The following is a 23,932-nucleotide window of genomic DNA, read 5'->3' as shown; positions in this document are numbered from 1 at the left end:
AGATAACTACTATAATATTACTTATAACAGGCAAAGGTTAGGAACAGTTTAAATATTCAGTATTATTTAAGAATTCAGGGATATTTAAATAAATGATGATATACTCATGGAATGGGCCATTCTACAAACACTAAAAATATACTTTTGAAAAATTTGTAATGACTTGGGGAAAAGGGCATGCCTTAGTGTTACATTTAGTGTTTAATAAAGCAAGCAATGCATCAAACTCTATCTATATACTAATTCAATTTTTTAAAATAAATCAGAACACAAAAATATAAACAGATATTATCCCAAGATGATGGAATTACACTGCCTTTTTTTCTTCCTTACACTTTTAAATATTCTAAATTCTCTCGATACGTGTATATAATCTTACAATGAGAAAAATAAATAAATCTTATAAGTTAATTTTTAAATACATGTTGACTTGATTTTGTTAGGCTACATGTTGAGTGATATTGACTTAGAAAATGGCCTGACCTTGAGCGAGGTCCCTGGGCTCTGGTACAGCTCTGCCATTATCCAGTGGTCCTGATGTACTCCATTGTCTATAACATTAGTGGGTTAGACAAAATGTCTTCTAGGATCCTGTTAAGCTCTGCTATTCTATTATTCTGTAATTAATTAGGTATCAGAATCACTTAACATTCTTCAGCAGTTTTTCAATATCCTAGAACTCCCTTCTGAGTTTTGGGAAGACAGGATCTAATGCACTTTGCAGTCACCCAGAGAGTCTTCTGAATTCCTTGACTACATTAATATCTCCACGGCCAGCCTGCCATATGACAAAACTTCATTCACATGGCGCCTACTTAGCCAATGGCTTGTAGAGTGGCTCTGAGCACTCCTGGGCAACACCATAGCAAGCAAGGGATGTAGACTTCATCTAATTAAAGGTAATGAAGTGAGACCTGCAATCCATTTTTATTTGCTGGGAGTTGGCCCTGAGATATGTTGCTAATCAGTTCCACATTTACATCTCTCGGTATTTTAGTATCTGAGGAATTCTAGAAGTTGGATTAAGCATGCAGGGAGAGGGTGAAGGAAAGTTTCCAATAGTGAAAATAAAAAGAGGAATCACGGAAGGAAAGATTACATTCACAGAACTCTTTCTCTTTCCCCTTCCTGCCCTCTCTTTCTGCCCCTTCCTTGTCTTTGGGAATCAGCGTGTGACCAGCTGGCTCTTGGTGTGGCTGCTGTCTTCGGCCCTTCCCATAGTTCTTCTGTCAGTGCTGTGCAGTCTATTTGCAACGCTCTCGAAGTTCCACACATACAGACCCGCTGGAAACACCCCTCCGTGGACAACAAAGACTTATTTTACATCAACCTCTACCCCGATTATGCAGCTATCAGCAGGGCAGTCCTGGATCTAGTCCTCTACTACAACTGGAAAACAGTGACCGTGGTGTATGAAGACAGCACAGGTATGGGACTTGCACAAGACCTCACCTGGCCATGCCTGGTCTGAACAAAGAGAACCAAAGTGTTCCATAGTCATGAACTCATCAGGTGGAGTGCATTAAAATGAAGCTGATGGAGTGTTCTAATTTAGGAATGGCATGTCTAGCTAATTCCGGTCCCTTTTGGTGAGTTGATCCTTTCATCATCAAACTTAGGAGGATTTTTTTTTTTTAAGAAATACGTATTACCTTTGTGATATATGTTGTAATTCAATCAGAACATTAAAGATGTCATTTCATCTACCCAACTCTATTAAGACTGGGCCCTGGACTCCATTCCTTAAATAATGCGGAGAAAGTTTGAAATGGCCATAACGAATGATGCCAACTTAATAAGTAGCAGGATAAATGTCTAGAAACATTTCTAAAGAAGGTTAACAAAGAGGGATCCAGTTGGGGGTGGGGTCGGTAAAGCTGACCACTTTATGGAAAAGGGACTGTGACCCTCCAGTGTTGAGCCCTTAGGAAAGTTTGCATTGTCCACTTGCTTATTTCAGGGTGAAGGTCAGAAACGTGGTGCTCAGCGCCTTGATCTCACTAAACACTTCCCTCACTGACGTCCCTTTTAATGGCACCTTCCCCCTTTGCCTTCTGGTTTCATTGTGAGGTTTGTCAGAGTTCAGACCCCCTTTTATTCAGTTTAAATTCTGATGGTGACTTTCCATTGTCCACATAATAAAGTGCAAGTTCCACTAATTTGAAACTGTCCACCAGTCAGCCCTTTTCATCTTCATTAACCCAGGGACTAGTTTCTCTATATTCTTTATAGTCTCACATCAGCTATGATGAAGAGTCTGCTATTTATTAAATGCCCCCAAGTTCATTCCTACTTTTCTTTGAGGAGAATGGAACCTCACTGGGGATGATTCTCCACAGCCCCCAAGGTGGTGAGTTCCCTCTTTCTTCATGATTACACTCAAATATCATTTCTTCCTTAAAGCTCTCTGAGACCACCATAGGGTTCAATACCACTTTGTATTATAAATATAACCATTATCTCAAATGTTCCCATTATCTGTTTACATGTCTATGAACCTAGAAATTCCTAAAAAAAAAAAATTGAATTTTACCTTATTTCTTTTTATAATCTGCTACCTAACACAGCCCTGGCATATAAAAAAATGCTTAATAATTACATGTGGAAAAAATAATATTACAATTGGCCCTTGAACAACACAGGTTTGAACTGCCTGGGTCCACTTATATGCGGATTTTTTTTTTCAGTAAATATACAGCTGGCCCTCCATATCCTGGGTTTCACATCTGTGGATTCAACCAAGCGTTGGATCCAAAACAGTATTTTTGACCTGCTAATGGGAATCGGCAATGTGCAGAGCCAACTGTATGCATTGTACACCATTTCATATAAGGGACTGAGCATCTGCAGATTTTGGTGTCCATGGGGGTCCTGGACCAGTTCTGCATGGATACGGAGGGACGACAGCATTTACTTTCTGAATATTTTTTCTCCAAGAATTAAAATTAGCTCCTTTCTTTGGTATACACATGTGGTAGTAACACTAATAAAAAAATAGTGAAAATTAATAAAGCAAAGCACGTTTAAACTTTTAAATAGTATTTGATTTTTCACCAAGCGCTAACACTCACTGCTCCCCAGAGGATGAATAGTGAGTCTTCTCTACTTGGCACTGATCTCTGGTTCCATTTTAAACTGTCAGATAAAAGTGTCTATTCTGGCTGGAAATATGCATTTATGTATTTTTCTTCCACTTCATTGCATTTTAGTGAAGGTAGGTGATTGGATATATAATTTATAAATATTATATTCAAAATAGCCCTACTGGGAAGGATACGCCACAGGCAGTCATAGTTTTAGAGCGTCACTTGCTTACGGTGAAGGAAGAACATATTATCGAATGAACTCCACAAGCATATATAAAGACCCTTGAGATAGAATATTGCATTGTAAATGTAAGTGCAGTTAGATGTTCCATGCTACCTACCTTTGTAGATAGCGAATTCCTTAAGCTAATAAAATCATACTATCCCTCAGTGTGTAGTGCACACTATAGTATAGTTTTCTCACACTATTTCTATCATCTCTGGCAAAGCAGGACTACTACCTAAAAGGAAGACAAATCAGTAAATCATCTTGAAACTTCTGGCTTTCATTTAAGAAAGAGCGCAACTAAAGGTGTGAGCATAAATGCTGTAAATTTCAAATTGTACTTGGACAACATATAATTTGTAAAAACACGACTCAAAAGTCGATGTCCTAATCACCATTCTGATTTCAGGTGAGCACCCCTAATTGTTGGTCATTTTGCACAGGAGGAATATCAAGCTATCGTTTCTATCATCTTTTGCAAGAAACTGAAATCTCCTTTCCATCCCTGTTAAGTTTACTTGAGCTCAGTTGCTCAATAAAGACTTGCTGAAATTGAAAATCCAAAATGAGATTGTATGTTGCCCATTAAGTGAGAGATGATTCATGTTAAAATGAATTTTCCCACAAAGACATTAAAAATGTAAATGAATAATCAATTGAGGCATTAAATAGGAGCCCAGGGAGTAAACAGGTCAACTGAGATCAATAAAAGCGACATTGACTTTGAGTGGGTTTAATACTGCTTGCCTCAGGGTTTCCGTTGCAGTAATTATTAAGCCATAAAAAGGAGAAAACTTAGTAAACCTGAAGGGAAGGAAAAGACTTAGGTGTGCTCGGCACCCACCCTCATACCAGGATTAAGTACCCATTAAACAGCACTTTATTGAGATTTGTTTAGGAGTTTGTTAAATAGCCTGAAGCCAGCACAGATGTCTGTGGGAGACCAAATGGCCCATGACTCCCATTGAAGTCAATGGGAACCTTGTGCCTATCTCTAAGGACGTTGAAATTCAGTTCACTAAATACTGGCAGGCAGGAGTCTGTCCTCTGGAAGTGAAAATGTAGAAAGATCCTTGAGAACTGTTGGAGGGAGTAAAGTTTTTTCTCGCTTCATCTCCATCTCTCTCTCTCTCCATCTCTCTCTCTCTCTCTCTCTCTCTCTCTCTCTCTCTCTCTCNTCTCTCTCTCTCTCTCTCTCTCTCTCTCTCTCTCTCTCTCTGTCTGTCTCTCTCTCTCTCTTTCTTGCCTGGATGTTCTTTCCATCAGTCACCTACTTTTCTCTGATTCCTACATTTAGAGGTGACCCTAGGCAATGAGAAAGTACTACTCATTGGTCACCTCCTCTGCTTCATTAGACCCCTGGTGGAAACCTACCTTTTATGCCTTTACAGGCATCAAAAAGAGCTGAGAAGCTGAGCACTGAATGCAGTATGGCTTGCTCAAGGCCAAACTTAGTGAAATGCAGCCACAGCCATTTCTGCAGAACGGGGCCCTGCAAACTCCTTTTCTCGAAAGGCCAGAGGGTAAGCAGCGCAAGCTTTGTGGGCCCTAGGGTCTCAGTCACAACCACTCTACTCTGCTGAGGTAGCAAGAAAGCAGTCATAGGCAACATGGAAGTGAATAAGTTTGATGTGTTTCAATAAACCTTTACTTACAATAAAGAAGAAGGCCAGTGTCATTGGATCAGAGTGAGGAGAAGGGCAGTGGGAGAGTAGGTCAGAGAGGAGAGACTTGTACATCAAAGGGCTTTGTAGGCCACCGAGGAGCTGTTGCTCCTCATGAAATGGGAAGTCATTGGAGTTTTCAGCAGAGGAATGAAATGGTCAGATTGCATCATGAAAAGGCCTCTCTGCCTGCTGTATGGACAATACAATCAGGTGGCTCGTAGGGAAATCAAAGCAAGACATGAAGGTGATCGCAGTAGAGGAGTAAGAAAGGGTCAGATTCTGGAAATATTTTGAATGTTGAGCTGGCATAATGCCCTGAGGGAGTAGAAGGAGAAAGAGATAGAGATACAGAGAGAGAGAGAGAGAGAGAGAGAAGTTAAAGATGACTCTAAGCTTATTGGCCTGACCCAAAAGATGGAGCTAATTTGTTTTGTTTTGTTTTTTCCATCCATGGCTGCCTTAAGTCATTTTTCTGAACCCACTGGAGCCCCAGGATTTCTAACATGCAGGTTACAATAAAGAGCTATTAGCTCTCACTTGATATATAGTCTCAAAGCTTTACAGTGAGGATTAATTTGAAATGAGATTAACATCCATGAAAATGCAGTGATTGAAAGAAGCAATAAATCCAGGGAGAAAACACAAGGGAAATAACCACAAACATCACGATAACTTAATTCTTGAGCACCACGTGCCTTGCACTGTTCTAACTACTTTGTATAATTACACCATTTAATATGCTCAACCATTCTGTGAATAAGTGAAATAGATGCGCTTATGGCTGTATTTAAATAGAGACTTAGATTTGCTATGTTTATTACATTTCCCTCCATCTTCCCATAGAAAAGAGATAGAATATATTGTCCAGAACCAAGAATCTTGACAGAGGCCTAAAATTTAGACTTGAAGAAAATTAACATTTTGGCGTAGATGACCAACCCAAAATGAAAGATATTCTGTATACGATCAGTGCGGAATAAAAAATAACAGAATCTTTTCACCGTCAGCAACTCACCCCACTGCGTAGTTATAACCACTTGTGTGAGCCAAAAGACTCCAGCCACAGACCTTCCCACAATCCCACCTGAAAGAGCTGGGGAATAGAAAACCCTTGGCACAGTACCAACAAGATTATAAATTATAATTCCTCTTTTTTCTCTGCTCTCACTCTTTTCTCTCCTTCATATTTATCCACCCCGTCTCCTGACCAGAGCCCTGTTCACATTTTCAGAATCTTGCTCAGAAACCAGTCTTCAGATATTGCATGCCAGATATATTAGTTTTAACTACCATTGATCTTAGCCAGAATTCAGGGCCGAAATATACCGGTGGAGCTCACTGCAACACCGGTAATCTCAAATATTTTGACTAGATTCTTCTATGAGGTTCTTTGCAAACAAGGGACACAATTTTTCTTTGGGGAAGTATAGGCTTTCTTTGAAAGATTTTTTTTCAAAAGCCTATGTGTGAAGATCTGCACTTAAAAGTACTGTATTTCCCCAGGTAAATCACTCAGACATTTCCATTTTTCAGTTCTGATTTTTTTTTCCTCCCATCTGGAGGGTACAGAAATTCCCTTAAGAATCCCATTAGAGTGGGTATATTAATATACCAACAAGTTTGTGAAATGCCATTTTGCATGTTTCTAAGTTCAAATGAAGATGAAATTAACATTTAAAATGAGTGATCTTATCTTTGGGTCCCAATGGCTTATTGCATTCATTTGTATGGCATCAATCCCACTGGTGTGGTTCAATAAACAAGGGATCGGATTAAGAGTCAAGGAAACATAGGCATTTTTCTTTTGAACCAATGCTCATTAAATATAACTAAAGCCATCCAGAAATGGATTGGGCTGCAACCTGGGGAAGAGAATTTCTCAAACGGAGAGGTGTGCAGCAGCAACTCTCCAGCAGGGATTCATGCATCAAGCAGGGGTTTGACCCTTCAGGTCCCTTCCAATTCCTGGAATTTGTGACTCATTTTCAGGGCCAATCCAAACAATTAACCTCACTCCGCCTCACTTTCTTTACTGTAAAACGGCACTGACACCTATCTACCTCAGAGGCATATTCTGAGGTTTAGTGAGCTATTTATAAGGCATGTTGCATACTTCATAAAAAGGGGCAATGTAAACAGCAAAGTGTATTATTATTTAAGGAGAAGTCACAGGAAATGTTAAACGCCCACTGAAAATAGCAGGTTCTTTTTTCCTCCTCCATATACTTCCCCTGTTCCCAGAGTCATTCAATGTGCATGCAAATCAGCATTTTTTTCTTTGTCAGATGTGAGTGCAGAGTAGCTAAGTGGCCAAAGCAAGTGTTTAGAATTGGCCATTTGGATGTGTTTAGAAGTTGTCTCTATACGCAGAGCCCAGCTCAAGTTCATGTGGAATTCACAGGCCCCTTGCTGTAACCCAGGTGTGGTTCCCAATTGCATTCCTGGAGGTGGGCGTGGAGGAAGGAGGCTCTTAAACTATGTCATAGCTACATGTCTTTATCTTTTTATTTAGAATGATTTGAACTTAGAGGAAAGTTGCAAGAAATGTACAATGCAGCCCTATATACACTTCATCTAGGTTATCATCTGGCCACATTTACTTTAATGCTCCATGATTGCCTTAATGGAAAAACAACTACAACAACCATAATAATAAGTAAGGAACAGTATTGTTGAACCATTTTGAAAGTAAGTGGCAGATATTATGACCTTTCTACCCCTAAATAAATTAGAACAAGGACCTTCCTTGTTATAACCACACTACAGTTATCAAATACAGGAAACTTAACGCTGATACAATACTATTATCACATATAAATATGATAATAGCAAAAAAAAAAAAAAGCCTCTGCAGAGATGCCTGGGGCTGGGAAAGCTGGTGCCGGCTGGCCAGGGGCCTCATGGCAGGTTGTGCTTATACACATGGAGCCTTTCTAGTGACCAGAGGACACTGGTTTCCCCTTCAGAACGTGGCTTTGTTCCGGGCACAGACAGCCCGCTTGGAGTGGTCATGACCAAAGCTATTATAAGTCCTCTGGCCTTTCTCACCTGTCCAGAGGAACCCAGAGACAACTTACCCCACCCTCACTCTTACGGAAGAGTGACCTGTGCCTACGCTGCCCTCACACTCTCCTCACAGGGAAAGGCTGATTGGGGTTGCTGGATCAACTTGATCACACACAGGCAAAACTTGTGCTGGACCTGGTCCTGTTAATATGCTTCTAAAATAAATAGAACTTGATCACATACTCTCTAGGTAGGTAGGTAGATAGATAGATAGACAGACAGGTAGATATTTCTACTTTCTCTAATTATCCCAATAATTGTCCTTACAGTATTGTTTGGAATCCAGGGTCTCTCATTGCATTTAGCTGTCATGTCCTTTTCGTCTGCCCTTTGGTCTAAACCAGGTCAGCCTTCCTTGAGCTTTCATGACCTTGGTATTTTTAAAGAGCACAGGTGGTTTTACTGCAGCACGTCCCTCCTTTGGGTTTGTTGGTTGCCTCCCTCTGTGCATCTTATTGGTAAGATGCACCATGGGCCAGGAAAATCATCACCGGTATCAGCTTTGTGTGCACCCTTGCTCTATGGAACCGGAGTCCATGCTGGGAGCACCGGCCCCCTCAGTCAGGGCTGGCTTCCAAACACTGGACCGTAAGCAAAGTCAGGATGTGTGCCTACAATCAATGTCCTTTCCCTGAAGACATTATTTGTGTAGCAAATAATTTTTAACTATCCTTTACAAGGTGTAAATGTTCAATGGATTGCTGCAGAATGCTAACAAAAGGGAACAGTTTCTGTCAATTCTGTGAACTCAACAACAACAACAACAACAAAAATGCCTTTTGAATTATAAATTCTAGAACATTTGCTAAGGAAGGCAGAAAGCTTTTTAAGCAAACAGTTGCTCCAGAAAAGAGAAATGTAAACCTCACTGCTCCTTTCTCATTGTTCTTCCCACAACCAGGGTCAGTAATCTTTATATCTGCTGATCCTAATCTTTATATCTGCTGATCCCCTCCCTACCTCAGGGCCATTCACCTGTATACAGACAAAACGAGAGCACATCAGTGAGTTTTCCCAAAGATAAATTTAGTCCAATTAGAAACTGGTCTTTGTGCTGAGTCTTTGTCCTTTCTCCTCTCTTAGTATTAAAATAACTTTCTTTTGTAAAACAATTGTGAAAGTGCTTGATCATTTTTTTTTTGAGAGTGTGTGTGTATGCATAAATGGCCGCATTTGCCACGTAAAGGTTGAAGGCTTTATGCTGATCTAAAATTTCCTTTCTCTGTTTATTTCTGCAGTTATTTTTTTTTATAAAGTTAGTTAGTGATTCAGTCAGTTGTTCAGTTGATCTGAAATCTAAAAGTCAGAAGGAGCCACTGATTTGGTGAAAAGAGCCCTAGATTGGAAGTCAAAAGGTTGGCCTGGCATGAAGCCCTCAATCTGCCATTTAATGGCCTCACCATGACCTTGAGCAGGTTGCTCCAACCTCCATCAGCCTCAGTTCATAATTCATCAAATTAATAGCAGCTTATGCTGCATCCACATCATGAGAGTTAATGGGATAAAATCCATCTATGGAGCTGTGAGGACCTCAAAGCAAGATGTGTTTATGTCACACCCTCAGTGGTTGGCATAAAATGAACATCCAGGAAATGCTATTCTATAAAAATGAATGAATAAAGTGAGAAAATATAGTCCACTGTAAATGCTATAAACGTGTGTGTAAGTCATCATGAAAAGAAAGACACACTTCAAAATTGACATTCCATTCCTCAAAGAACAAAGGAGCACTTCATGACAGCATATGAAGTGCACTTCTGACATTTTTCCCCTATTTTATTGAAAGGCTACATTGAGCTCTCCTGTGTTCATGCTCAAGTTAAAAAAAAAAAATGTATGCAGTTGCCAAGCAGGAGGGTGACAGGAAAAAAACAGGAGAGACACAAACAACCGGAGTAAATGAGAAAGGAGAATGGGTCCCCGTTTCAAATTTTTCCCTATCTCATCAAATAATCCAAAGCCATACCTGTTCCCTCAGCACCAACAATTTCCATTTGTAAAGCAGGATGCTGAAGGGAAAACGGGGGGCTGGGCTCAAAGACAACACTTTGAACCCATGGCTTCTCCTACCTTCACAGCCCTTAGTAAGTTACTCAAGTGCTCTGAGCCCTGGTTTCCCTTTTTGAAATAATGAAGGTAAGAATCCTGGCTTCCTAGGATTATTGTGAGAGTAACAAGCATACAAGTCCTTGTGCTTGGTTTTCTTCTATTTTTCGTACTCATCAGTGGCCCAGGACGAGTGATTCTGGAAGAGGGCAAGTGAGCTTGCTATTGGTACTTTAGAGCCTTCAACCATGTTGACTGATTTGAAAGGAAGCAAGAGTCCAGGGAGGCTATCATTCTAACATTTTCTATTTTCATGTTAAAACATTAAAAAGGATAATGAGCACTACATTTTGATATGGTTCTCCAAGTCCTCCCTCCCTTGCCCCCTTCCACTGGACTCTGAAGAGTAGCTTAATTACAAATTTACTGTACATCAGAACCAAACCTATGCATAATGTTAGAGGAATCTTATAACATGTGAGCCCTCCAAATGTGGCTTCTGGGGGCAGGGGGGTGCAGGGGGGGGGAGACTAAAAAAATAAAACAAGAAAATGGAAAAAAGCATTAAGTCCAGAGGTAGCTGGTTTCCATGCTGTATATTGCACGGTGCATCCCACAATTTCCATCTGAATACTAATAAAGTTTAATATTTCCTATTGATTACTTGAAGCTGACAAATCCTGAAGTCACAGAACTGTGTAATAAAAAAAAATAAGTCAATTTTCCAGTGTGATGGGAGTTGTTGACTGAGAGGCAACATCATGCAGTGTAGCAAGCACCGTTAATGTCGGGGGAAATGAGATGGAGGCTTTATGGAGCGGTTTGTCTTGCCCTAGCAAAGCACTCCTGTTAAAAAATGGCACCGCTCAGTAGATTCATACTTGTGGCAAATCAAACATTCTCCGTCAAGTGAGTTGGCTGTATACACTTTCCTACCATTACTAATGGTGGATTTTTAAAGAATTTAAAGTGTTTCTGCTTTTATCATCATCATCTCTAAAAATTCTATGGTCTTTTTTTCAAGAAAGAATTTCCCAACTTAATGTGCAATCATATTAGAAAGAGAATATAATGAGCCATTTATAGTTTATAAAGCAGGAACTGGAAGTTTATATAGAGCAGCACAACAAATTAGCTGGTAAACAGTATGCTATATATAAATACTTGATGAAAGATGTACAGGGGTTTAGAGCCCCAAGGGATTCTACAATTGTATTCTATTGTTATTTGTTTGTTTGTTTGTTTGTTTGTTTGTTTTGTTTGTTATCTGTTTCACTGAACACTTTTGGAAACTTCAGGCAACTTTTTATTTATAAAAGTTTTACAGTTACAGACTAACTTGTTAAACATTTGAGGTGTTGGTTGCAAGCTGGAGAGGACAATTGCATTCCAAATAAATTCAAACTGCACTGGGGAAAATTGTGCTTCCTAGCCACACTTACCCGCAAAAGGCAAATACAGTATAATTCACACAGAAAGAGCAATGACAAATGAGAAGTCAATAGTGTGACCTTTAGATAGGAAGCCTCTTGATACAGTTGGGGAATGATATGAGTTTGATTGTAAATGGCAATAAACAAATATTCTTTTGACAGAGCAATCGGTTGCATGATTGGATGTCATTTTCTAGGTCTAATTCGCCTGCAAGAGCTCATCAAAGCTCCCTCCAGATATAACATCAAAATCAAAATCCGCCAGCTACCCTCTGGGAATAAAGATGCCAAGCCTTTACTCAAGGAGATGAAGAAGGGCAAGGAGTTTTACGTGATATTTGATTGTTCACATGAAACAGCTGCTGAAATCCTTAAGCAGGTAAGCTGGGGTAGGGAGGAAGTGGAAGTATGGGGAAAATGTTCATTTCTCTTTCTCAAAAATGCCTTCTGGGTTTACTTAGTGCAGCATGATTAGATTGCGGCAGTCCAGTTTAGGCTGGAGATTGCCATTTTCAAAACCCCTTTAAAGAGCCAAAGGGCTCAGGGAGTTTGGATGGCTGGGTTGAAGCCCCCTGTTCATACGTAGTTGTAGATGTGTGGCCCTGTGTACACACTGGGAGATGTGTAGATCATGCTGGAGATGTGGAGAGGAGAAGATAGCATTTCAAGATGATTAAGCATCTAAGCATCTCTCTCTCTCTCTCAATCTCTTGAAAAGACTGAGCCAGATTTCATTTACACAATGCCTGACTTGTCCTAAATACATCTTCCTCATGGCAAGACCTCTTTTGTCAAACATACAGAATCCCAAGCAGAGTGAAGCAGGGTGTAGGGGCAGTCCCAGAAAAGATGCTTCCTTTTCTAATCTGTTATAGACAATGAGATGCCACGCATTAAGTTCCAAAGATAATGTGGGTAGAAACACTTGATACATTGTGAAGTCTTATATAAATGAAAGATGTCAGCATTGCTAAGAATAATAACAACAGGGTAATAATTTCTGGGCACTTCAGGATTTAGCATTGGTCTTATCCTCAAGAAAGAAAATTCAGAATTCCAAAAAAGATAAAGCATAGACTAGTGGTTCTCAACCCAGAGTGATTTTGCCCCCTCAGGGACTTTTGGCAATGCCTGGAGACATTTTTGATTGTCATATTGAGGACAGTGGCACGCTATTGGCAGCTAGGAACTAGAGGCCAGAGATACTCTTAAACATCCTATAATGCACAGGACAGCACCCACAACAAAGAACTATGTAGCCTAAAATGTCAATAGCAACTGAGAAACTCAGGCATAGCTAAAGACAGTGGGGAAAGCTAGCCGGATGCTTAAAATAGAAGCATTAATAAAAGATCAGAGGATTGAATTGGGGGAAAAGTATGAAAAAAATAGCCAGATTCTACATCCGGGGCCTAATGGGTGTCTCTTGGTATTTACGAGTGGTTACTGTGGCATAAGACAATGTCCTTCCCTAAAATGACACAAGCTGTTATTGCACTCCCTTGTTTAAGATGTCTGGGGGGTGCTATGTGGTTGACTAGCAATGGACCCCTTTCTTGGGGAGACTGACCCCTCCAGACAAATGCAGGACCCTAGACTTCTGGATCCCCTTTCGAGCTTGACTCTCCAGTTTCCTATCCTACACTTGAAGGGCATCTCTTGAGTTCAGAGTTAAGCTTTTAATTGCACTGAAAGCAGACAATCGGGCAAGTCAACTAGAGGTCTCCAGTACCTCCCGGATGGTTACACTAAAAAAATCCCTTTAGAGTCAAAGAAATATTTAAAGTTGCTATTGAAAACTATCACAGACATCATCCAAGCTAACTCTTTCTCTGTGGAGGAGGTAAAATGACTTTCCCAGAGTCACACAGCCAGACACTGGCACTCAGCCCTTTTACCCCACCAGGCCCTTTCTCTGCTCTGCACTGTTCCATCTCCAGTGAGGTGGAAAGTAGCTGTTACTTACTTCAAGATGACAGTTGCATTAACAAACCTTTAGATATTAGAATTATCTCTCAGTAAGCAAAGCAGGCGTGTTGCAGTGATGTCAACAGCAAAAGAACTTTAAAGGTAAATAAATACAATCAGCAGCTTTTTTATCTTAAGGCCTCTTTGGAGAATTTTAATACAGTTCATTAAAGTGTGTAATGGAGTGTGGACCAGACCTGAGAAAAACACCCAGATTTCCTGTGTAGCACTCAAAACGCAAAGAACCATCTCTTCCCAAGAGCCTGTTCCCACAGAAGCTGAGGGCTTCTGTTCCATTTAAGAGAATGATTTGCTGATGAGGCCTTTCTGGGTTAGATACCCATTTGGCTCACATAGCAGGTCATATGTCTCCCACAGGGCAGGCTTCGAATAGGCAAGAGATGTCCATGGTAGGCGTGGTAGAGTTTTTCCTCCATTTCTGTAAATGTGGACCTATTGTTCCTTTTATTTAAGTGGCTCTTTCCTGGTAGCATAGAGATTACATCATTCCGATGATTTTTCTTTTTATTATTTTTTTCTTTTTATTTTTTTCTGTTTGCAAAAAAACAAACCCAAAATCCCTCTAACAAAAGCTCTCCCAAGAAATGCATGCAGCATAAGGGAGAGTGGGATTAGCTCAGTTTTGCACCAGCCATTGACATGAACCCTTTTTTCTGCATCCTCTGTCTTATCATAGTTTGTCCTGTGTTTACTTTCCCTAATTATGTGAGTGGTAAGATTGGCTGTGAGGCTTGGGGGAGGTGACTAGAGAATGTTCATCCACTTTTTGCTCTAGACTAATGACCTGCATACATCAGGAGGTGGAACCTTTTAAAAGGTTCCAGGAAGCCCTACCTTAATGCAAGGGAGAAGGCAACTGCTATTTTTTGAAATCATGATAGAAGACCAAGGTTGGCTTAATGGGGCTTTATGTGGCCCTCCAAGAAGCTGTTATGATTTGAAAAGTGATATTAAAGACCCCAGGCCTTTCTATTCTGGTCAAAGTGAGGCACGAGTGCTCTGCGTGACCCAGTTTAACTTGCTCCATTAGCCCTGCCAACAGCCCGTAGAAGCAGAGGCAGAGACCTTCCCTGCAGCTGTCTGGTGAGTGCCTCTCTAGAGGGGCTGAGGAGTTAGGAGTTGAAGGTCCTAAGTCCAGCCACCACTCAATCAAGCTCTCTTTACCTGAGAAAAGAAAAGGAAGGAAGGAGACTCATCTATGTCCTTTACTGAGGGTCCCACCAGGTGCCAATGATGTGACAGTGCCTGCTATTCTATACATCAGCTCAAGCAATCTCGAATTTACCTGAGCTAAATTTAGTATTCTCACATCAGAGCTGAGGAAACTGAACCTGCCCCATACAAAGCCACTCTTTGCATAGCCAGGCTGCCATATGGTCTCCAGACCACCTGAGCTCAGAGCCTGGATGGCCACTTAACCATGAAGGGCCCCCATTCAGAATGGATAACCATTTCATTCCAGAAATTTCTGGGAGAAACACCATTACTTGCTGCTGGTCCCCTTTAGATGAAATGAGTATTAATAGCTTTCATTTCTTTGGTGACTGTAATCATTGCTGAGAAAAGTTTCTCTGCCAGGTATACTTGGCTTTCTTTTTGTGCACATTTTTCATTATTTCCCTGCACCTTCATCATATTTTACCACTTTTTAATGAATTTCAAGGAAAAAAATTACATGCATTTTAGGGAAGACACTTGACATTTATCTAAAAGTAAAAATTGGGGAAAAGTCTATAGTTATTCTTGGGCATGCTAATCATTCTAGCAAAATAATTATTTCTACTCATATTGAGCAAGTACCATATTATGAGAATCTGAAAAGGTATTTCCCAAACATTATTTGGAAATTCAAATGTCAGGACTTGATTAAACTACAGAGGCACATATGAGCAAACCGCCTTGGGAATTTCTTCAGCCTGAGTGTGGCCCCAACAACCAGCCACATGCACATGAGACCCATCACGTCAGTTGGTATCCTCTTCTCTCCCTGCCCACCCACCGCCTCCCAGCAGGCATTGTGATGCTTTGGGAGGATGCTGCTCTCTCTCCTTAACCTGCCTTCAACGTGGAAACCCCAGCTCCCCAGGGACTGTTGGGAGATGAATTTAAACATGAGGCACAGGGTAGGAAAATTCCACAGATGGAATGTCCAATGCCATGCAGGGCAATGAGCAACCATCTCCTTTAATAGATGCAATAACCCTTGATAGGTTGGGTATTCGCCTTCTTCTGCAAATGAAAATTGAAGCTCAGAGATAGAAATAGTGTCATCTACCATGTACTGAGCATGCTTTTAATGCACAAACCTGTGCCCCGCATGACCTGACCCAGCCCCTCTCTCTCCAGCCTCCTTGCCAGCCTCCAGCCTCCATTACTCGATTTCAAAAGCCCTCCACCTGCCACATCACGTGCCATTCTTTTCCCACTTCATGATCTTTTCACTTGCAGTTGCTGACACCTGGAACATCCTTGCCCAAAGTCAGCCTCGCCTAAGCTTTCACGATTATCTTTTGAGAGATAAAGGAGCAGGCATTCCTTTCTCATTTCCTATGACCTTGCACTCTACTTAGTTGTTCCATTAGCCCAATAAAAATCTAACCAATTTGCTATGTGGATTCCTTTGTTACCCATCGCCCTTACTCTACAGCAAGTTTGAGAGGACAGAAGCCTTCTTTGTCTTGTTCTCCCAAATCCCCAGCACCTCCTACATTATTTGACACAGAGTGTATGCTCTGTTGAATAAATAAGTGAAATGGATGAAGGAATGACCCAAGAACTGTGCTAAGAGCTCTCAATCCGTAATCTCTAAAATCAGTTACCTTCCACCCCACTCAGTGTGCTGTGCTCTCAACTCTGCCACGCACATCTCAGCAAGTTGTTGTTCTGTGCCTGTTTCCTCGAAACGAAGGCTTTATTCAACCCCTGAAGTTTCGTATTACTAAGAACTGTGATGCGTTTGAGCCTACAATTCCACTTCCTGAAAATAAACTTGCATCTTTGGAGAATGGCACAGTTGCTTTCAAATCCTGGAATAGGATTGGGAAAGTAAGTCACTATTTCAAGCACAGTAGATAGAATCCTAATGGTTCTCTGGTGGGGAGGGAGAGACGCTACGGTGCCCCATCCAGGAGGGAAGCTAAACCCGGGCTGGGTCGGTTCCCTGTGCTGGAGAGTGGCCAGTGGGCAAGCATGAACATACTATTTCTGACTCAGAATATGGGCTGTCTTGTTTACATGAACAAGAGCATCAGAGGAGGAATCCCCAACCACACAGCCACACATACACACAGCACTTGTGGCAATGAGTATTAAGCTATAATTGAATAATCAGTCTCTATAAAACATTTTAGCATCAAAATATTTTGTAGAATTCTATTGCATTTTCTCCTATCAACATTTTTGTACTCCTTTTTTCCCCCTTTTATTAATATAAAAACAGGCCAGGGAGGAAATGTATTTTTTTAATGCCTTGCTTCCCTCTGCTGGGAAATGTAAAAGCAATATTGATTAATCAAATAATTTTGTGCATTGATTCTTTCCTCATATAAGTGATGCTGAATGCTTGTGATTGGGGCAAGCAGAGGCAGTTAGAGGGGTTTCCATTCATGTTACCACAGGACAGAAGCACCATCAGTCTTCATCTCTCAGGACAAAAAACACCAAGTCGAGCAGTATAGTAGTGATATGCTGAGGTTTAGAACCTGCACCCACTAAGTCAAATATTCAAGTCCATCATTTCCTTCTTTTAAAAAAAGATTTTTATTGGGGAATTGGGGGAGGGGAACAGCGTTGGGGAATTGGGGAAGGGGAACAGAAAAGTTGCTGTCCTTTTGTTCTTCTGTCTAGTTGTGGAGGGCTTTGCTTCACTGGCCCATGTTGGTATTATCATTGCATTTTTCCCAGGTGAGGCAGTTGCTCGCTGGCCGTTGGACAGCTGCTCACGGCGGCTCTTGGCAGCTCACGCAGGTTGCCAGCCACTCATGGTAGCTCACGGCAGCCTACTGCAGCCCCACTGCAGCCTATGCTGTTGCCAGCGACTCGCGGCAGCCCAGCTCCAGGTTGAGCTGTTGTTCACCATCTTAGCTGCAGAGGATGCAGCGTTACTGGCCCATGTGGGATCCGAACCGGTGGCCCTGATGCTCAGAGCTGGTGTCCCAAGCCAACTTAACGAGTCACTCAGCTGACCCAAATCCATCATTTCTAATCACAGTGCATAGAATAGGCCCCAGGCCGTCAGAGCCACCTTTTAATGAACACTTACTGTATGCCAGGCACTAAGCAAGTGAAATACATTGCTCATTTAACTTTTATGAGAAAAATTCTATGTACAAGGAATGGACAGAGCTCAGAGAGATTCTGTAGCTTTCCCAATGACACAGAGCCAACAAATAGCTGGGCTGGGATTTGAAACTGACCTCAGGATTTAAGAGTAAAAGAAAGCATCCTATTCTGTTACTGTTACGTACACCAAGATGTCAGCTGAGTCTCACAGTATTGGAACCTGGAACACAGTTTAGTTAAACTTTGTGCCCCTTGAATGCTGATGTTTCATTTTATTTTCAAACATCCCATCATTTCTAGTTTAATAAATCCTGAGGAAATGCTGATTATATCAAAAGCCCATGGCCAAATAGAAAGCGTGGTATGGACACAGTAGAGAAATTCATTCTTTTATTTAACACATATTTGCTGAGCACTGATTGAAGGTGATAAAGGTACAAGTGAAAACAACAACCAACAATTCAAATCTCTGCTTCCTTAAGGAAAAGGAGACCTTAAAAATAAATGTTATTAGAGTATTGCTATCCAGTGCCTACAAATTGGTTGAAGACCAAGAATCTAATTTCTAAAACAAGAAGGGGCTGCGACTAGAATCTTGCAAAGTTGGGAGACCCAGTTGCAAATTCTGCTCTTTTCCCAATAGAATAAAATATTTCCCTTGTATTGGATACTCACTATGTGCCAGAATGTGCTATGCATTTGAAATTATATATTTTTATCCTCTCAAAATATCCCTTGTTACAGATGAGAAAAATGAGTTTCCAGGTCATACACTCAATGGCAGAGCTTGAATTTCAAATCAGATTCTAACGTGCCTATGACCTGAGTTTCTTAGATGCTCTAAACATGCTATTTTGATCAAGTTTATTGATTCCTCTTCAACCCAGTCACCTCATCTGTAAAATACGATTGTTGGATTTTAATCTTGCTAAGGTTTTCTTCAGCTCTGAGCCTCCATGCATACAAGTGACCAACGACCCCCTTACTACTCTAGACATGAAGAATTTACACATCGCCTTGTACTTAGCAGGCTCTCATATAAATAGGGAAATAATTACAGTTCATTCCTTTTTAAAGTTCTTAGAGTCCTTTGGTGGTCTTTTAAACAATCAACTGATGATGAGCTCGTTAACTTTGGATAAATCCTGACAATGTAGTAATGATGAATTTCTACTTTTACTAACTGGATGATAATTTGTAGCATATTATCTCATTATTTTAGCAGCACAGTCTCATCCTAATTAGATTTCTCTCAGGCTGATATTAAAATTGATTTATACTTCCTGAGCACATAGCCTGGTTGTAGGGAGTAGTTCATGGGTATGTTTTGAAATACACACAAAAATTTATTGACATCTATGGATAACCAACAATTATTGAAAGAGTTTGCAATTTGTCCATATTTTTAGAGTGCCCATTTGAGGATTCTCAAAAGACTCCAAAGAGGAGATTACAAAAAGGGTTTAGATATGTTTCTATCTGAATTGCTAATAAAAATTACATATATGCCTCAGAAATGCTCTAACACTTAGTTCTAGCTACATCAAAATTTGTAATAGGTGATAAGAGAAATTATTCTTGCAATAGAAGTGAGGAAAATTTAGAAGGAATCATGTAAAGAATTTGAAGAAGCGTATATCAAAGCATGTCTTAAGCCTGTGGCAGGATCAGTGAACTTTAGCTTTATTCTACATTTTTGGGGATGGTCATGCCCCTCAATGAGCCTTTTTCAGAGGAAAGGATTCAAAGCTTCTATCAGATTTCCTAAAGAAGCCTGAAGCCTGAAGTAGGTTAAAAATCGCTTTGCTATGCTAACCACATCTGCTTCTTTAACCCTTCAAAAATGCAAGATTTAACCAAAAGCACCCCTCAACCCTAACTTCCCCGTGACTACTAGCCAAATCGTTTGTCATAAGGGTGATCCTGTAAGATACAGATTTCAACGTTTATTCTGATAACATATATTGGGGGTTTTCTGTGTGCTAGGGACTGTTCCAGGATAAAGGGGAAATAAAATACCATGAAAACCTCTAGCATATTAAATGAAGTTGTTAGTAGAGGACCTAGTGGTTTGTTATTTGAGAAATCTGTAAAATGGGAATATTATAGTACATAACTCACATTGATTTGAGAAAAGTTAAATGCAACAATGCCTATGAAGCCATGCGCTGACCACTGATGTATGAAATGTCCCAGGTTGAAGATTATCATCATTGCTATTAGTGGCATTGTGTCTAGGCAAAACTACAAGAGTGATATGGTGCTTCCCAATCTTAATGCTATCGTGGCATCACCTCCCTCACAAGGTCACAACAATGGTTCCCAAACCTTCTCTCAGCCCAACTTACCAAGTCTCCCTATCTTTTTTTTTTAGATTTTTATTGGGGAATTGGGGGGATGGGAACAGCGCTGGGGAATTGGGGGAAGGGGAACAGAAAGTTGCTGTCGTTTTGTTCTTCAGTCTAGTTGTGGAAGACATTGCTTCACTGGCCCAAGTTGGCACCATCATTGCGCTCTTCCCAGGAGAGGCAGATCAGTCGCCGGCTTCTGGACGGCCACTCACTGCGGCTGCTGGCTGCTGGCTACACACGGTAGCCCATGGCAACCCACTGCCACAGGGACTGCAGCCTACACCATCGCCGGCAACTCATGGCAGCCTAGCTCCAGGTTGAGCTGTTCGTCAGCATCTTAGCTGTGGAGGGCAGTGTCACTGGCCCTCATATGTGGGATCCGAACTGGGGCACTCTGGCATCCCAAGCCAGTTCTTAACCATCATGCCACTCGGCCAGCCCCAAGTCTCCCTATCTTATGAAGATCTCACCCAATGTCATTAAATCTCCATGCCAAATGACACATTGCATCTCCCTCCTCATCCTTCCTCCAAGTAACCAATTTCTCCTGCCTGTCTTGGTGACACCATCCAATTACTGATGCCAGAAGCCTAGGAAGCTACTTGAATCTCCCTCATTTCTCCTATTTATTAGTTACCAAATGCTTTATTCTGCCTTCTGAATATGTTTCAGTTCATCTCTTTTTTCTCCATCTCCCTCATCATCATCCTATACTAGAAAGATTGATCTCCCTGCCACAAATTCCCTTCCCCCCTTTCCACATCCAGGCTCCAGGTAGCCTCAAAAAACAGTCCATTCTAAGTAAAATACAGACCTATCCCTGTCGTCTTTGAAATTCCTGGTTGTCCTCCCCCGACCCCCTCATTGATTAAGTAGAAAGGACACATCGTTTATCATGCCTTGAAAAGCACTTCATATCTTTTGCCCATTGCCATTATAACGTTAGTACACAAAATATTATTATGTCTATTACATAACTTTAACAAAAAATAAGTTACAATTTTTTTTTTACAAACTGCCCTTTCTTGATGAAAGATGACTCCATTAAGGAGATTAAAGTTCTTCCCAAGCATCACCAAAGGGATTTAAAACTAGGATCTAATTCATTTTGATATCTAAAGAGATGTTGTAATGGCAGAGCAATGTGGGTCTGCATTTCTGATGGAAGGAGGAAGAGTGAGTGAGGCTTCCCATAATACCTGCAACATCCTCCAACGCACAATCTTTCAGACCTGGGTGCAGGTCTGTTTGGCCAGGAAGTTCCCTCAAAAACAGGATGGGCAACTTATCAAGCTCTCTAAGCTTGGTAGATTCATTCTTTAAGAGAAACCTCCAATTCCTATGGATCTAACTTTGCCCTCTCTAAACAACCATGTGCTCCTATTTTGGTTCTCAGAGTCCAGAAGGATTGTGTGCAAATTATTGACATTCCTGCCGTACAAACCTCTTATTAACAATTAATAAATTAGTAATGCACAAAGAGCCCAAGGATTGAATTCAAACCTGGGTTCAAATGCTATAACTATGCTCTATTTTTCAAATCTATAAGTTGAGACTAATACTTCCTTCCCAATAGTATGTAAAGATCCTCTCATAGCAGGGGACATGTTGTAGCACTCAGCAAAAGGTAACTACCGTCAATACAGTTATGGCTTAAAAATATGAATTTTGTTAATATAAATCAGTGGCTCTCAGCCCCTAGCTGCATGTAAGTATTACCTGGAGCACTTTCAACAGATACCAATATCTAGAACATACCCCAGACCAAATATATCAGAATGTTTAAGGGTGGGGTACAGGCATCAGTATTTTTAAAAAGTTCTTTGGAGGTTCAAAGGCACTGAGAAACCATGCCATAAATAATTATTAGCTAAACCTAATAGTTATCAGATAAATTGGCATAATAATGTCATCCAAAAAGCCAAAAAAGCTGAGGAACAGGACCCAACACCATGAAGAGTTCACTAAGCTATAGAAATCTCATGAGACCAGCAAGACCACTGTTTAATGGCTGCATGACTCTCTTTACCTCAAGAGGTTACCTTCAGGCAAATTTGAGGTACAATTTTTATCACCACCATTCAAAAAATAAAGGCTAATGCAAAAAGATTATAATGTATTCCGCATATTCTCTGTTAACTTTCCAGCTTCTAGATTTGTTCAGTACTTTGTCATTAAAACCTCTTCCACTGTATTCTTTCTTACACATCGTCTTTCCACCAGTTCTCCCTGGATGTTGCAGAGAGTTTATTCTTTAGGTTCATGTAATCCTTCAAAAGCTCCACTCTCTCCTGTTTCCCAGGTTGCCTATTTCATTCTGCCAGGAGGGATCTTTTCTCACCCTGCTCTGTTGTCCATAGTCTGTACTCCTTAAGTAGTGTAATCTCTTCTGTTGTGCCCCTGGGTAATGCAACCTAGCTCTTCTAGAAAGAGTGTTTTATGAAGCTAAAACTAAACCCTATCGGTTTTCACTCCATTAGTTAATATCTATTAGTTTCAGCTTCCCTTCTCCTGATCATACCTCTGAAGAGAGGAGGATATAAAGGAATTAAGACTGAAAGACACCCCCAAACAATACAGCTATTCCATCCACCAATGCTTTGTGGAATATCCTTTGTGTTTCTCTGATTTCACTTGGAGGCAGGAGGAAAAGTGGCCTGGGTTTGTAAGTGGTACAGCTCCATCTTTCCATGGAAGGGCAAACCCTCGACTCCCCTTGTGGGTAGCTTGTGTCTGTGTACATGCACGCGGTTAGTATGTGTACGAGTATGTGAATGAAAGGGCACAGGGAAATTTAGAACGTTTTCAACTTCAAACAAGTCATTTTTCCTCTTGGTACATGCACTTGATACTAATATACCGAAGTTGTGCGGTCTCATATGCCATAATCACGGGAAGATGACCAAATGAGGTATATTGGATTCCTATTGCTACTGTAACAAATTATCACAAATGTGAGGTCTTAAAACAATACAGATTTATTCTCTTACAGCTCTGGAGACCAGAAGTCTAAAATCAAGGTGTTGGCAGGGCTGCATGCCTCTGAAGGCTTCGGGAGAATCCAATTCTTTACCTTTTTCAGCTTCTCCAGGCTGTCCTCATGCCTTGGCTGTGTCTCCACATGCCATTGCCTCTATCCTTTCTGCTTCCATTGTCACCCCACCTTCTCTGCCTGCTGACCTTCCTGCTTCCATCTTATAAGGACTCTTGTGATTTCACTGGGCCCATCTGGATAATCTAGTCTCTCTGTATCAATATCCTTAACTTAATCATATATGAAAAGGTCCTTTTTCAATGTAAAGTAGCCTATTCATAGGTTCTGGAAATTAAAATGTGGACATTTTGAAGGGGACTTTATTCAGCCTACTTTGTAATGAGATAGGTATTTTTGTATACATCAGTGTTTTCTGGGATCCAATGCTATTTTCTACACATTCCACTATTTCCTTTGCAGATGTGAGTTATAATCATTCACTATAGCATGAGTATCTTTTTATTTTTTTCATCAATGAAGGCTGATCTAAAGGCCTACTTATACCTAGCTTGTTCTATTGATGACTAACACGAAAGGGTGTGTGGCCAAAGGAGCATCCTGCTCAGAGGGTGGTGTAGGTGTCACCTAAAATACCACACCTGGCAGCTGAGACAGGGCTACACCCCGGAGCATGAACCTTATTCTTAAAACGGCTGCTCTGAGGCTTGATATTCGTCAACTGATTTCAGATTATTCCTATGTTGAAATAACTTACTCCTATCTTGAGGTAAAACTATTATTTTAGTCACAATG

At 40.8% G+C, this 23,932-nt stretch overlaps 1 protein-coding gene across 7 annotated transcripts in view; it reads left to right on the top strand.

The window, feature by feature from the left end:
* Positions 1–23,932, top strand: part of GRIK1 (glutamate ionotropic receptor kainate type subunit 1) — a 366,775-nt gene that overhangs the window by 221,622 nt on the left and 121,221 nt on the right. For all 7 annotated transcript variants that reach the window (XM_019654982.1, XM_019654979.1, XM_019654980.1 and 4 more), the window contains exons 3-4: positions 1,170–1,427; positions 11,722–11,903. In XM_019654982.1, the coding sequence (XP_019510527.1) occupies positions 1,170–1,427; positions 11,722–11,903 (440 nt within the window). The remainder of the gene's footprint in view (positions 1–1,169; positions 1,428–11,721; positions 11,904–23,932) is intronic.

Source organism: Hipposideros armiger, unplaced genomic scaffold (genome assembly GCF_001890085.2).
Source record: "Hipposideros armiger isolate ML-2016 unplaced genomic scaffold, ASM189008v1 scaffold_233, whole genome shotgun sequence".
NCBI classification, from domain to species: Eukaryota; Metazoa; Chordata; class Mammalia; order Chiroptera; family Hipposideridae; genus Hipposideros; species Hipposideros armiger.
Note: the sequence above shows the minus strand (reverse complement) of the source record. Positions and strands in the feature narration are given on the sequence as shown.